Source organism: Rhinolophus ferrumequinum, chromosome 6 (genome assembly GCF_004115265.2).
Source record: "Rhinolophus ferrumequinum isolate MPI-CBG mRhiFer1 chromosome 6, mRhiFer1_v1.p, whole genome shotgun sequence".
NCBI lineage: Eukaryota > Metazoa > Chordata > Mammalia > Chiroptera > Rhinolophidae > Rhinolophus > Rhinolophus ferrumequinum.
In genome coordinates, this window is record NC_046289.1 from 46864101 (window position 1) to 46879144 (window position 15044).

Sequence of the window (15044 nt, forward strand, 5' to 3'; positions counted from 1 at the left end):
CAATATTTCCATTTATTTAACATAGCAAGATCTGATGCAATTCCATGCTTTTGCCAACAACCTGAGTAAGCAAATCCATGGTTAAACATAGTAGGATCTTCAAAAGAAATGAATTAAATCACAAATGTAAACACACACTATTTCAAAACAACAGCAAGTGTATGCAATATATGAAAAGATTCTTACGTATATATTTTTATAGGAAGCACTCCCTCCCATGAATAAATAAAATAATTAAGAGGCTTAGGGACTTATTATCAAAGACTTTACTCAGAGAACAATAGGTTTAATATTGACAGTGTATAATTCTCTTCCTAGTTTTTTGTGGTTATATAATAAAGGTTAGTGCAAAGCACAAAGTGAAGTGGGAGAAAAAATTACCACATGTGTATTTATTAGTGTGCTGGGAAACTCTTTATTCTTTTAAAATCAATGGGACTATTTATGAAGTAGAAAATATATATCTACATATATATATAAACTGGGCATAGACTTATACTCTCCTTAAAGGGTTAGATACCCAAAATTACAGAAAATAGGCATCTGTGAACTCTAATAGCTGTTCCAATTATTTAACAAAAACCAAGCGTTGGAATATTTTTTTTATAACCAACAGATTGAATTTTAAAATCTGACCCACATTTTCCCAAGAATCTCTATTAACTATTCAAAGAAAAAACAAAACACAAAAGCCTGAAAATATATTTTTTTAAATGAGGCTCTCAAAAGACCATACCCAAACAAAACACTTAAAATAACTGAAATCAAATTGATGCAATTAAGTTCTCAGAATTAAATTCTCACGGCCTGAATGTTGAGCTCTGGCACCTACTTCACACACATAAGGTGAAGCATGAGTCCTTGGTTGTTGCAGAGCAATTTCTCAATGTTAACACATATATTAACATTCAAAACAATTCAGGTGGAAACTAGAGTTAATCGCAATTAAATCAAACATTTTACTGGGTGACACTAAAAAATATAGATATATATATAGATATAGATATTACCATCTCAATCCTATGCAACGAATGTTCAAACAAAGAAATGGACAATAATCTATTCTTTAAAAAAAGAAAACCTGAGCATGGACAGTAAAAACAAAGATTTAAAGAAGCTAAAACGGCAAGTGTACTATCTCATAATCAGTTAAATTAAACCCACAGGAGGAACAGTTAATCACCAGCTTGCTCTTCTTGGTGATGAGATAGTACAAGAACAGTCCATAAAATGAAGAGACTTCTGGGTGGGTCAAGAAGAAACAGACCAGCAGATTTCTAGAAGGCTGCCTTAAACCCAGCTAGAACAAAGAAAAATATCAGGACGGAACATCTCCTCAAAATGGAAAACAGCCCAGTGATACAGCTCTTCAATCCTAAAGCAGAGTACAAAGTCTCCAGATAAAACCCACTTTGTTATATCTTTTCAAAGACACAAGCTGGTTCACCATAAAAATAAACTCAATTCCCTCCTCAAAAACGTCTCATAAAATTTAATTAGTTAGCATTTATTATTTAGCTAAAACATTAATATAATTATAAACTTCATGTTCCAATGTCCAAGTTTAATTTCAATAGTTTTCAAAATCCGAAACTGCCTTTCTAAGCTCATCTGCATTTTATGTATCTGTAAGTAGCACACATATACCCAGTTTTTAGTGTATCTTACGGAGTGGAAAATGTGTTTTAAGCTCTGCAGTCTAAAGACTATAATTAACTTTTACAAGAAATACAATTTGAAACGCGTAGAACTAAATGGAACCAACAAAATACATTGTCTAAAAGCAAAGATTCCAATAACTTCTAAACTACCAGAGGCAAAAGTTAAATTCAGTATCTTAAGAATTCTTTCCCTCCTTTACCCTGAATTGAACACCCTCCAAGAAGAATCTCCTCTAACAGAAAAAAAAATTTTAAATGGGGACAGGCAACTTCAAGAACTTCATAAGAACATTTAAAAAATAACCAAAAGCTAATTGCATTTTATCCACAGCTATGTTGAGAAGGCTAGTTTATTATAACTGAAGTAATGTGAATAGTCTGCAAAAAAAATTAGATCTGAACAGTAATGAAGTTAAGACATTCAAAAACAGTTGTTTTCTTCCAACTGTATTACCAATCTTATCCCAACTTGCCTGCACTTTCATCAATAAACAGGCTGAGGAAGAGCTAATCAAATACAGAATTTTAAAATAAATTATTGTCAAATTGTGGAATTTAAAATGTATTTTCACATCAAGAATCTTCAAAGGAATTATTTCAAGTATCTTTCCAAACACTTTAAATTATCAAGCATTAAGTTACTGGATGACAAAGATCCTGCTTTTAAAAAGACAACCTAAAAGCATGATTTGAATAGTATTTGAATTTAAGCTTTGGGCACTCTCTACCCGCCCCCCCTCCACCCCTAGCATTTTAAGCAACTCTCTTAATCTGTCTCAGTTTCACAATCTATAAAACAGGAAAAACTACAAGGATGGGTAGCTAATTAAATTAGTCAGGATTAAATGCTAGCAAACTGCTTTGAAGTTACTTTATGTTGTTCTCAGTTCTCCTCCTACTCAGTAAAACTAATAGATGAGAAAACATCTGGAATTACTATAGATACTAACATCTGAAGACTCACAGCAGTTAAAAGATGATCTCTATTTACAAACTTCTAAACCAAAGTTCATTCAACAACCCCAAAAGATTTCAGGATACAATTGCAAAGAACAATTTTTAGGTAAATTTCCTTTCAGTCTGAAAGATACCTCCTTTTACCTACATTCTCAAAACGGACTATATTACAAAGCAGAGCATCTTGAGAGGTCTTGGCACAAAACAATTCTTGGTTAAGATGAACAAGCTGTTACTGTTGTTAGTGCTATTTTCAGCATCCTAAACTGTCAATCAAGGTAAGCTTCATTACAAATACACCATCCAAAAAGAACTAGTCCCTGCTGAGCATCTAAGTACTTCCTTCTAAGCCATCTGTCTAGGAAAACCCTATTAAAACACCTAGAATGCATTTGCTCTCATGTCTAAAGGAGCTCTGAATAAACATAAAACAGTAAAATACATTAAACCGCATACATCTTCCACTTCAAACACTAATAAACTACCTACCCAAGTCTATTCTGATGCCTAGGTTGAACACAAAACCCATTGGTTGGTAGGTCGGAAACTGTAGCTTAAAGGAGACTAATATTTTTTCCAGAGAAGGAAAAGTATATAAAATAGCTCAAGAAAGGAAAAGCTCAAAAAGAAAAAAAAACAAAGCAGGTTAGGAGGAAATGTACATGTAAATTACTCCCTGATGGAAGACTCAATTAAATTTTAAACCAGGAATTTAAATTACCCACTGAGCTACAAACCAAATTACTCACTGTTCTGCTTACTGAGCTACAAATAACTATAAAAACATAAGTATCTCTAAATCTAATTTAAAGGATCCAAAATTAATCTATTATATTCCAGTAAAGAAGGAAATTGCATAAATTTCAGCGAGGAGAAAGTAGGATGCTATAAGAACCTAAGGCTGACGCTGTAAAAGCAAAGAATGATGAGAAGGAATTATTTTGAGAATAAATTAACGGAAACTGAAACAAAGAGTTTGAATTCTCCCCTCAATCTCATCTGTTCTTTCCCTTAGGTCATGAAGGATATTCTTTGTGTATTACTAAGAATACTATTTAGAAAATAACTTCTTATCAACGTCTCAAAACTTTTTTCACAATAGCAAAATACTAAGCTCAACCCCTAGACTGCAGCTTCTTCAAACAAATGCATGGAGCACATTCTAAATTCCAGCTCTGTCACATCTACTACCAGTTATTTAGAGACTGGAAATATGAGGATGTTGCTTTAAGGTTCAACCTTGGGGTGCGGGTGGGGGGGTGGGGGGGGCGGTAGTGGGGCAGAATGCTGCCAGAAAAACTAGAAAGACAATTACATTTGACTCAAGCTTGCAAGATTATTCCAAATGTTTAAATGCTTCGGAAAAGTACATACAATCAAAATATTAATCTTCCGGAGTTAATGTGAAAAAAGTATCCCCTGTCTACTGATTTTTAACTGCCTCATCCACCTGCCCATCTATAAACACAGAATGTCCAAAGAATACAAATTCATTGTGCTAATAACACTGCATATAGCCATGTGCTCATACTCCCAAGTTTACCAACTAAAATACTGGGAGGGGTGAGGGAGGATTGGTGAAAGCAGTCTCGGGGGAAGCTCACTTAACTTTGCATTTATTTTCAACTTAAAGTTAAAGACCATTCCAGCCTGGATCTAAATGGAAGAAAGTTTCTTCATTCATCAAGCAAACATTTACTGAGTGTCTTATTATGTGCTAAGCACGTAATAAATATTTCATAGAGTGTTACCAAAAAGCAGTAAATGCATTTGACCTAACAAAAAATACTGATTCTATCTAGAAAATTTAGTCTATTGGGCATACAAAAGTCCACTTCAGATGTAGGTTGTAGGGAAAAAAAATGATACAAAATAATATCCCATCACTTTACCAACGCGATTTCTAACCTTTATCACAAATTACAAACTTATTACCATTGACAAGGACTCAATAATCAGTATTTCATCCTATTAAATGGATCTTCAAAAAAAGGGGTTCATCTCCAATCCCCACCCAAAGTGCAGCACATTTACTTGATCTCCACTTACTTTTCGTGGGTAATGTGAGGGGGAAGTGTGTACAGAAACTTAAAGAGGCATTCTCAGCTCTTGGGAGAACTAATCAGGGAAAATTTCTCGTGCCTGCACTATTAAAATATTTCCAATTTAATTGGTTATTTAACTCAAACCCCTAAAGTCCAAATGCTTTGTCTTCAGCCTTCCTTAGTTATTAAAACAGTTGGGTTTAGGGCATCTTTTTGAACCATTTTCCCTGTTTTTTCCCTGTATCTTGCCACTGGTTCAACTTTCACCCACAGAAATAAGAAATGCCCAAAGCCTCCAGTTTCTGAAAATAACATCTGGTATGTGCACAGAACAAAAAGCTTGAGAGAATGTCCTAGTTTTTATTTAAAACTTTTTCATTTAAAACGAGAATGCCTTTAGCAAAGTTTAGACAAAAATCAGCTTTTACCTTATTAGGAGATTGTTATTTTCAACATTTACCTTAAACCACAACATGGATTTATCTTCTAACCAGTTAGCTTCCTGTCTCTCCCCAATTCGATTAGACTTATTTTTAAAGCAGAGGACTATTGGACCCCATGATCTGTTTCCCAGCTAATATATTTCAAAAACTCTGTGAGTCTCCACATAAACGTAGTTAGCCTTAAAACCTGAAGGATTTCTCTAATACTTTAAAGCTACTTTGAAAAGAGCAGGTGTCCCTGTTACTACAGTTATATACCAGTGGGTTCTCAAAGTGTGATCCTGGACCGGAGATTTTCCAAGACTCTTTCAGGGGCTACGTGAGGTCAAACTATTCTCACAAATAATGTGTTACTTTTACTTACCCTCATTCTCTCACAAGCATGCCGTGGAATTTTCCAGAGGCTACATGATGTGTGATATATTAAGAGACTGAATGCAAATGCAGATATGAAAATCTAGCTCTTTTATTAAGCTAGACAATAGAGTTGCAAAAATATAAAATGCCACTTTTCCTCACTAAATTTTGTTTTGAAAAGATAGTTATTTTATATAAACTATTATTTATGTTAACTGATGATGGATTTGTTACTGTTATTTGTCAGTAATTTAATAAATACGTATTTAAAATTTTTCTATTTCAATTTCTGGTACAGCAGATTTCAATAGCTATAGCCATACAAACAAAGGCTCTTTGGGGTCTCAATAGTTCTTTAAGTGTAAAGGGTCCTGGGAACAAAAAGTTTGAGAACAGCTGTAGTACAAGAATTACATACATAGCCGAACACACAGTGACTTCCAGAGATAAGAAGCTCAAGTTAAATCTGAAATATAATTACTTCTTATACCCCGTAATCTTGTCGAGTAACATATCTCCTGGTAAAGCATAATTCAGCATAAAGCCAGTCTGTCCTAGGCCCTATTTAAGGGGCTTTAGATATTTAAGTATTCAGAGACCTCTTTATAAAGATGTTCTGATCTGTAATACCTCCTATTATTTGATTAGCGTATAGAAGTTTCTCAACGTTCTCAACGTTTTTCACAAAAATTACCCTGTAATTTTTCAAGCAAGCTGTGAAGTAACTGTGAAGTATTACCCTTTTTGACCAATGACATAATGAAACTCATGCTTAAAGGAAACAGAACTACCTGTGCAAGGATGTACTGCTACCTAGCTAGTAGTAGAACCTAGATGTTGGTCTTCTGCAATTTGCTTGGCTGCCTGAGGCTGTTTCGCTGTGGTGTAATTGCAAAGAAAACAGGGCAAGGGCATTACTTTTACTGTCCCAGTGCCAAAACAGGGATTGGTTTTGCTCCTTAATAAGAATGTAATCAGACTCAACATTGGGTCACACCATTCTTCAACACATTGGCTACCCTTTTGGTTCCCTATGAGAGAGAGGAGAGGAGAGAAAAATGAAAGAAAAAATTTAAGAGTGTCGGAGAATACATACCAAATACATAACGCTCCAGGATGATGACTTCGTTACGAACTCACAGATTTCCTAATCGTTTAATCACTGAGACAACAGGCAGGCAAGAACAAGACCAAGCTCAATACAATCACACTGGATTGCATCAATGAACAGATGCCAACAGGATAAAATGGAAGGCACACATGAGGAGGACTCAAATCACAGAAAACTGACAGCAGGAAAAACACACAGAAAGTTGTGAAACTAGCTTTATTGGTTCTACCAATCCAAGTGCATGACTAGAACCACCCTGGCAAAGCCATGTCAGAGACCAAGTTTGTTGCAAGATGCAAAGATGCCATCCTACCTCTTGGACAGAAATCATCCCTTCCTTAGGGCTAGGCATACTAGTTTGTTCTTGTTATCAGCACAAGTCTTAGTTATGCTCCATTTTAACTTATGTTCTTAAAGAGATGCTCAATTTTCTGCATCTGTTTTCCAGTCAAGTGGACTGACTCCCTGACTGACAAAAGCAACACTGACAGAATATCTGCCACTTGCATAGTCTTTTCCTTTTTTAGATACATGTGCCCAGTGAGTCCATTTTAAAATTTGATGTGGTTTGACCAGAAAAAAAACCAGAAGTGTGCGTTAACCATCCACTTTGTATACTTGTAGTTTACTACAGATGAGCAAGCGTAATTTCATCATTCTTCATGAGGTCTGCTTTTCCTAGTGTTTACTTTGGTCATTTTTCTTTCAAATCTCTTTTGGGGGGAAAAATTATAAGTTACATTTATTAGCGCCAGAGGTATAGCTACAATTATAACTAATGCACGACCAACCAATTTGTAAAACAGTTTGATACACCTTGTTTGTTGTTCCATACTCAACAGTTACTGTGAAAGATACATTCATAGGTAAGAGCTAACTTATACAAGTTTCTGCACCCTCAAAAGAATAGCAATACTGCACTGTAAAACGAATTAACCGGTTAATTTTTAAAGGCTTCGTGCACAAAAAAATAATGACTTTACAAAGGCAAGCAAAGCATCAAACCTCAGAAAGCTCCAGGAAACCGCAGTTATTTCTATTCCTTATCCTAGAGTACATTTTTCTTTGTGGCGTTACCTGTATTTTTCTCCAAGGACATAATCACCATTTAAGAAGTACCCTGTCAAAAGTGTTAAGGCATTCTCTGTCTTCCCAGCTCCGGCCCACAACGAGAAATGTCACACAGCTAGTGGTACCATGGCTGTTTCCCTATATTTCTTCAAATGACTTTGAGATTTTTGAAGTGCAACGTCCAAATGTTGCACTACAATCCAAACTACCATTGATCATCTCAAAGCTAATAAACAAAGACTCTAGCGGCGGCACCAGGGCCCTACCAGGAAGTAATCAAAGCAGTGTGGCCGGTGCGATCCTAAGTCTCTAGAGCAGACAATAAGAGGGCACTGGGGCTTCCAAGGGGCCCGGCAGAAGGAGTTCATGTGCTTAAGCAATGCAAAAGCACTATATAAACCTTATAACCGCTCTACAGCACATGACCTCGGGAATCCGAACGCAATTTCAGACAACCCAAAACATCTGAAAGGCAATCGAGCCGCCTCTCGGAAGCAGCTGCTGGAACTGCTTCCCGAGCTTTCTAGCTTGCATCTTGTTTTCAAACTTCACCCTCCCTGGCTGATGAAAGACTCCGACCGACCTCGGCCTCCCGAGTTCAGAGCACCGCTGCGGGCTCGGCGCTCCAGCCCGGCGTGGTTCGCGTTGCCTGCGCCTGCGGGCAAACGAAAGGAAACGCGGCCGAAGCGGTCGGCGAAGGGGCCCCAGCGCGCCCCGCAGCCCAGACAAAGCTGCGCAGGGAGAGCGGCGTTATCCCCGTCCCGCTGACGACCCGACACAACTCGGGCCCCCCCACACACACGTGCGACCGCCCTGTGGGGGCCGGACACCCGCCCCCACAGCTCCCTACCCGGCGACACGGGCGAGCACAGCCCCCGGGCACCGCGGGGCGGGGGCGCGAGCGCGGGCCAGACTGCCGGCCCGCCGATGTCCCCACGCGCTCGTGGCCCCAGCGGGCTCCCGCCCCGCGCGGGCCTCTCCTTTGCCGGCCGGACAGTCGGCCCGCAGAAAACAAAGGAGCCGCCGCCGCTCCGCCCGCCCGCCTGCCCGCGCCAGCCTCACCGCGTACCCCTCCCCAGCCGCCGGGCCCTGCTCGCCCTCACTCCTCGCCGAGTCCGCGCGCCGACCGCCCGCGGCCCCTAGACGGCAGGCCCGGCGGAGCCGGGACCTCGGGTGCGCGGCAGGGCCGCCTGGGGCCGCACTCACCGCTGCAGCACCAGGACGACGGGGAGCCGTTGGGGAACTTGGCTGAGTCCGGAGCGATGCAGACGCTAGAGCTGAGGTGCGGGCACTCCATGGCCACGAGGAGAGCGGCGAGGAGGACCGAGGCTCCGGCACCGCACGAGGTGGGGGAGGAGGGACTCCGAAGGCTCCGTCTGGGGTCGCTCCTCGCCGGGCGTTCGGCCGACGACGGCTGCGTCCCGAGCCCTTGCGTCAAAGAAAGCAAAAGCTTCCGGGCGCCGGGTTTTCTCTCCCGCCGACTCCAGAAGTCCCGCTCCGGAAAACATGGAAATCCGGGGTCCGGGTTCTGCTGCCACCCTTAGGCAGGGGTTTCCGTCTTCCCCGGCCGGCCCCGCCCCTGGGCAGGCCACGCCCCCAGGCCCAGCTCCGCCCCCGTCCACTCCCGTGGGGTGAGGTCCTGGCGCTCTCAGGCGGGTGGCCCAGAGTGAGGCTGCGCTCCTAAATGACTTTCCCAACTCTGCCGCCCCGGGCGGCCGCGGCTTCCCCAGGTCTCGAGAAGGGTGGGGCGCCAAGCCGGGACGAGCTGGGCAGGTCAGCTGCGTTCACCACGGCTCGGCGAGCGTTCGCAGTCAGATAAGACCGATCCTGCCTGGTGTTTGGTGGCCTGACTACACCGTGATAGGAAATCTGGCCACACAAGAAAGTGTGAAGAAGAAAACAAAAACCACTCGGGCAGACAGGCACTAGAGTCCGCATTTTACACCCAAGCTCAGAGAAGTTAAGGGACTGGCCCCCAGTAGCCCAGCGGACTGCGGAGGTCGCAGAACTGTCCTAATTTAGTGCTTTCCCTGGGGCAGGTTCGATACTAACCAGGTTCCACGTTCTGAACACGTGGCCTTAGCCATCCATATGGGTGCTGGGCCCGCCAGGGCGCCCATGAACCTGAGTTCAAACCCTGTCGCGTTCAAACCCTGTCGCGTTCAAACCCTCACCATCCGCGTTACCTCGAACACGTGGTCGGACTTGCACACCTCACCCTTCACTGGAAGTGGGATAGCCCTAACCTGGGCTTGCTGAGCGCGAGGTCCTGGTTACCAGATGATAAAAAAGGAAGCGATCTAACATTTGCTAAACACCTACTGCTGTCTCATGGCCAGGCATTTTACAGCCAATACCTCATTTTAAACCTCGTACCACCCTGCCTGCTGCTGTTGTTATAAACCCCTTTTCTACCGCGGGGAAACCTAGTCTGTAATTGGCTAATGCGTGCCAGAATAGATTCCCTGAAGTCTCTGACCTCTTTGTAAAAAGTGGATAAGGAAAGGGCTGTTTGAGCTGGCGTTACACCCAAGCGAGCATGGGATCTCTCTGGGGCACGGCCTCTAGGACGTCGGGGGTTATTACAAATAATGCTTTAAAGTTGGGGCTCTTTGTAAAACCCGGCGAAGGAGCAGCAAGGCCAGAAGGCGAGCAGGGGTGGGGAGGAGGAGGATGTGGCAATCCTGCGGGCAGGGCGACAGGAGGAAGGAAGGTCAGGAAATGATTAACCGGGTCGGGCCGAGTAGTGGTTAGAGTAGGGCACCTCCCTGCCGTGCAGTCCTGGAGCAACTCGGGGATCCTGTCAGTCACTTCTCACTCCTCCCTATCCCCCAACCCCCCTCCACTCTCCCACCCCCGGCACCACTCGATTTCTTCCTAATGGTGTCCACTCACCCGGGGGCATCTGTGCCGACTGTGTCCCCCAACAGTATTTCCGATTCTTCAGTCAACGCTTTTCTGTCGCTTCCAAAATTTTATTTGATTTGCTCTGTTAGAGCAAGCCTCGGTCTTGGGATTTTATGGCAGTGAGGAGTTGCAGCTCTAGTCCACACAAGCCTTTTCTTTTCTATCCGTAAAACTGGTAAAATAATATTTATCTCACAAGGACGATGTGAGAATTCGTATGAATTGCCACTATGTTGTAGATGTCCAATAATTTATAGCTTTTAAAAAATTACAGTAGGTGAGGGACTAATTCCTAAGAAAGCGGAGGATAAACAATACATCTGACCTTTGTTCAAGCTCCCAGCTTTTTTCAAGGCCTGGCTGGACCAACTTCTGTTTCCCTCTGGAAACCTACCCCTATTTAGTATCCATACCCCTCATTTAGCCATGCAGCATGCCCTGCCTGACCCATGATGTCTTTCATACTGGCATGTAATGTGTCTCTTTTTCACCCTCTTAGAGACTCAGTTTCCTTATTCTTACCTCAGCTTAAACATCACTTCTTCACAGAGGCCTTTCCTGACCCTGCTCCACCCCCAGGTTACCTTCAGGTGTGTGATGCCCTTGTCTGCCCCCACACTCTGCCTTTTTTAAACATTCTTCATGCGTGTACTTGTTTGTTTAATGTCTGTCTTCCCCTTGGAGGTCCATAAGGATAGCAACCAAGTCTGTCTGGTTTCCTGCTGTATTGCTAACAACATGTGGAACGAGGTTGTCCAATAAATAAGTGTTCAATAATGAATGAGTCATCAATTAGCAGTGTCTACCATGGGCGGGAGTTTAGAATGTGGCCCAATATATGCCAGGCATTTGTCCCCCAGCCAAGGTGATCTCTAAGTTTCCTTCAACTCTGAGTGTATGATTTTGACAGCATCAGAAACGTGTAAGGTGTAAACTGCGAACAACAACAACAAAAAACTCTAAAGAAATGAAAAAAAGAAAGGTTTTTATTAGAATTTTCTCTCCCCAGTTTGAATAAAAACCTCCAGAACAAGGGCCCTAATTTAGTCATCCCTGACTGCTGTAGTCCCCAGAGGGCAAACTATGACTACCAGGCAGTCCAGAGAAGCTGGCAAAATCAAAGAGGGCCTCCTGGGGCGTTAGCTAGATTTTCCTTTTTAAAAGGAAAAAAGACACAGGGAACTTTCCTGTGTCTTTGAAAGTTTTCATACTAAAATAATATATTTGGGGGCGGGGGGAAGAAACCTTGCGGTGAGTAAATGTGTCAAACGGGGGAAGACCACGGGACACACTGGGAAATCTGCCTTTTCAGTTCCTCGTTTCTTCAGCTACATTTAATACAACGTTCGCTTTTTTGTTCTTGGCCCGCGTCGCTTTGGCACTGAGGAGCTCTGACATACATAACAGTGAGCCCTGGTGCTGATGAGCCAGCCTCCAGCTCAGGCACTTGGAAACGAACGGCCTCCGGGTTCCCCAGCCAGCCCTCAGCAGCCCAGGGGGAGGAGAAGGGAAGGGGTGACTCCTGCCAACAGAGGCGGTGGAGTTCTAAGTTTGCATTTTTCAGAAGAGAAGAATGCACAATTTCAACCATATTATCAAATGTTTCTCCTCTAAAGGAGATGTATACATATAAAGAGGGGGCGGCTGCTGACGCAGGAAGGGAGGGGTAAAGCATACGTTGCCATGGGAACCATAATCAGGAAAGGTCTCAAGGTTGCTATGGCTAGGTTGCTTCCCCTAGCCTTAGACTTGAGACTTCTGGCAGAATCAGTGGTCCCCAAGCAAGGATTACAAGCTGATCAGGCCCTGGGAAGACTAGCTCTGACTATCCCCACTCAGGCAAGGCTTATTAGAAGCACCCAGACAGCTAGGTTGATTATTTACCTTAGAGATTTTTCTAGGAGCAAAGCCTCCTTGGGAAATCAAAGTTAGATCAAGAGAAGGCTTGGTGAGACTTCAGAAGGAAGGGATGGGAGTGAGGGGCAGCTGCCCCAAGGACTTTTTTATCACCTCATTTAATTTTTCAAGCGGCACTTACATGACAGTCCCTTGCCTGTTTACTTGTTTATCTATTGTCAGTTTCCTCCGTGAGATCAGAAACCTTGCTAGTCCTGTTCATCGCCGGATTCCCAGCTCCCGGAATTCAGCCTGATACTTGGCAGGCTCTCAGTTACTATTTGCTGAATGACTGAATGAAGGGGGTGGGTGTGGGCTTCAGGCAGCCAGCCCTCGCTTCAGCACCCAGGAATACCTGCAGTGTCATTCTCCCACTTCTTTCCATGCACCCCTTTCGCATTACCTCCCTGCCCAAACTTCTTTATCTCTGGCAAGATAAAATCAATCGGAACCCCGCTGCCATCATAGTCACCTGCCGCTTGTCTTTCGCTAAAGCTTTTTAAAAAACTGTTTCAGCAGTACCTAAAATAGTTCCCTGATTATGGAAAAAATGCTTCCTCACACCTCTGTATCTTCTCCCACCTCTTTCCCTTCTACCAGACCAGCTCCTACTCCTCCCCCGTGAAGCTTATAGCCTCCTCAGGGAAGCCGTCCATCACTCGCCCAAGCAGATGGCTGAGCCTCCTCCTGCCCAAACCCCATTCTGTAACAGCTTGTCACGTGGTGCTGTTATTTTTCTCTACCTTTCAGTCTCCCTTGGGAACAGATGGTTTTCATCTGTGGATCCTAGGCACCTCGTTCATCAACTGCAGATATTTAAAAAACATTATTATATTTGTTGATTAAATGTTAGAAGTGCCCCCTTTTGAGAGTGATGACATCATTAAGTGTAATCGTCCCCTAGGTATTCACAGAAAGGACCTCCACTATGTAAGAACAGAAACTTACGTTTATTGGGTTTCAAGTAGGTGTCAGATACTCTATCAAGTGATTTTCGTTTCTTCATTAATCCCCACAACAGGTATTATCACCTGAGGTAGGTATTATCATCTCTATTTTACTGATGAAAGAGCAAAAGCTCAAAAAAGGTTAAATAATTGCACAAATATACACAATTAGTACTTGGTCTTTCATCAAAGTTGGTGGAGTTTTACCCTTCAAACGCATGGTCAGCTAAATGATTTTTGCAGTATTATATGGGCGTAGCTTAAGTTCCTAATAATGAAGACTCTTAGGGACCACGGGATACAGAAGAGTAACTAAAGAGTCATTTAGGTTCCGTACTATTGTAATAATCATATCATCAACATCTTAATTTGTGTTGTTTTTAATACTTTCTTTTTTCTCATTGAAACGTGAACTTTGCAGTACTTTTATGAAGGAGATAAGAACGTTCTCTTGTTTGAAAGACCCACTTTGCAGATAAAGCATTGACCAATTAAGCAAAACACTGTGGCCCTAGCGCCAAACAACTCTGACAGTGAAGGGGCCCCAGTCCCCAATCTGTAAAAACAGAGGGTTTGACTAAATGATCCATAAAGGCTTTTCCAGAGTGAGGGCTCAGTGATCCTGTGACAGCTTGTGGCCACCCAGTGACACTGGCAGCGGCAGGAAGGCTCTGATATCCTGGGGCAGAGACTACTAACTGTCCACTCCAAATCTGTTTTCTTTTCCTCTTGGGTTCACTAGATATTTCTCATCTTTCCTGTAGCTACGTGTAGCCATTTTTAGTTAATGGAGTCTGAACAGAAATCACAAGGATCTGCCTTGGCTGGCTGGCACTGTGGACAGCTGCCCAAGACAAAAATACTTCAGTGGCCAGTTTTGTTTATCAACACATGGATGAAAGGGGAGAAATATGTCAGGTCAGGTCCATAAGAAATGTGGGTTTTCTAGGCTTTCAGTCTGCCCTTTCTGTGTTCTCATTTTAACCATTCATTTAGTCCGTGAATCGTTGTCTGTGGTCCTGCCCCATGCCAGGCACTGACGATATAGGGACTTAGGGCTCAGTGCTATGTGGGGTCCCCCTCTTCTGACATCTCTTAGCCACTATCAAGATGGAAAGCACTGTGATATCACTCCTTTCCCCTTGCTTGTTCATTGCCTTATTGGACATCGGAGCCTCTGAATTTCCAAGTGTTATCTAGAAGTGGGGCTTTAAGCCTTTTAATTATAAAAACGGAGTCATATGTAAAGGGCCTGCCTTGGTGCTTGGCATACAGTAGGCCCTTAATAAATGTTCATTTTCTTGAGACCTTGTCAAAAAGGAGAATTGATGTGGGAGATGGAGGATGATGCCCTGAAATCATTGATTCTAGTACAGCTGGCACAGGAGGTTAAATGTTTGTCTTTTCAAAGGGATGTGGGCCAGATCATTCAACAAATACCACTTATGCTCAAGGTTCATGGGACATAACAGTGAGCAACCCAAAGTCAGTGAAGGGGCAAAGAAACACACCAGCAAATAGGTAATTGCAACAGTGTGATAAGTGCTGGGAGGGGAAGTACAGGATGTTGCTTAGCCACAAACAAGGGGCAACTAACCAAGGCTCGAGGCTCATGGGTGGGGGAAGCATCAGACAGGGCTTAGTGGAGG

At 42.9% G+C, this 15044-nt stretch overlaps 1 protein-coding gene across 4 annotated transcripts in view; it reads right to left on the minus strand.

The window, feature by feature from the left end:
* Positions 1-9786, minus strand: part of USP3 (ubiquitin specific peptidase 3) — an 80606-nt gene extending 70820 nt beyond the window's left edge. For 2 of the 4 annotated variants that reach the window (XM_033107788.1, XM_033107789.1), the window contains exon 1: positions 8715-8843. Coding sequence is in view for 1 of the 4 variants with exons in the window: in XM_033107787.1 (XP_032963678.1) it covers positions 8852-8942 (91 nt within the window). In the remaining 3 variants the exon portion in view is untranslated. The other 2 variants (XM_033107787.1, XM_033107790.1) reach the window with 2 other exon arrangements.
* Positions 9787-15044: the final 5258 nt, after the last annotated feature.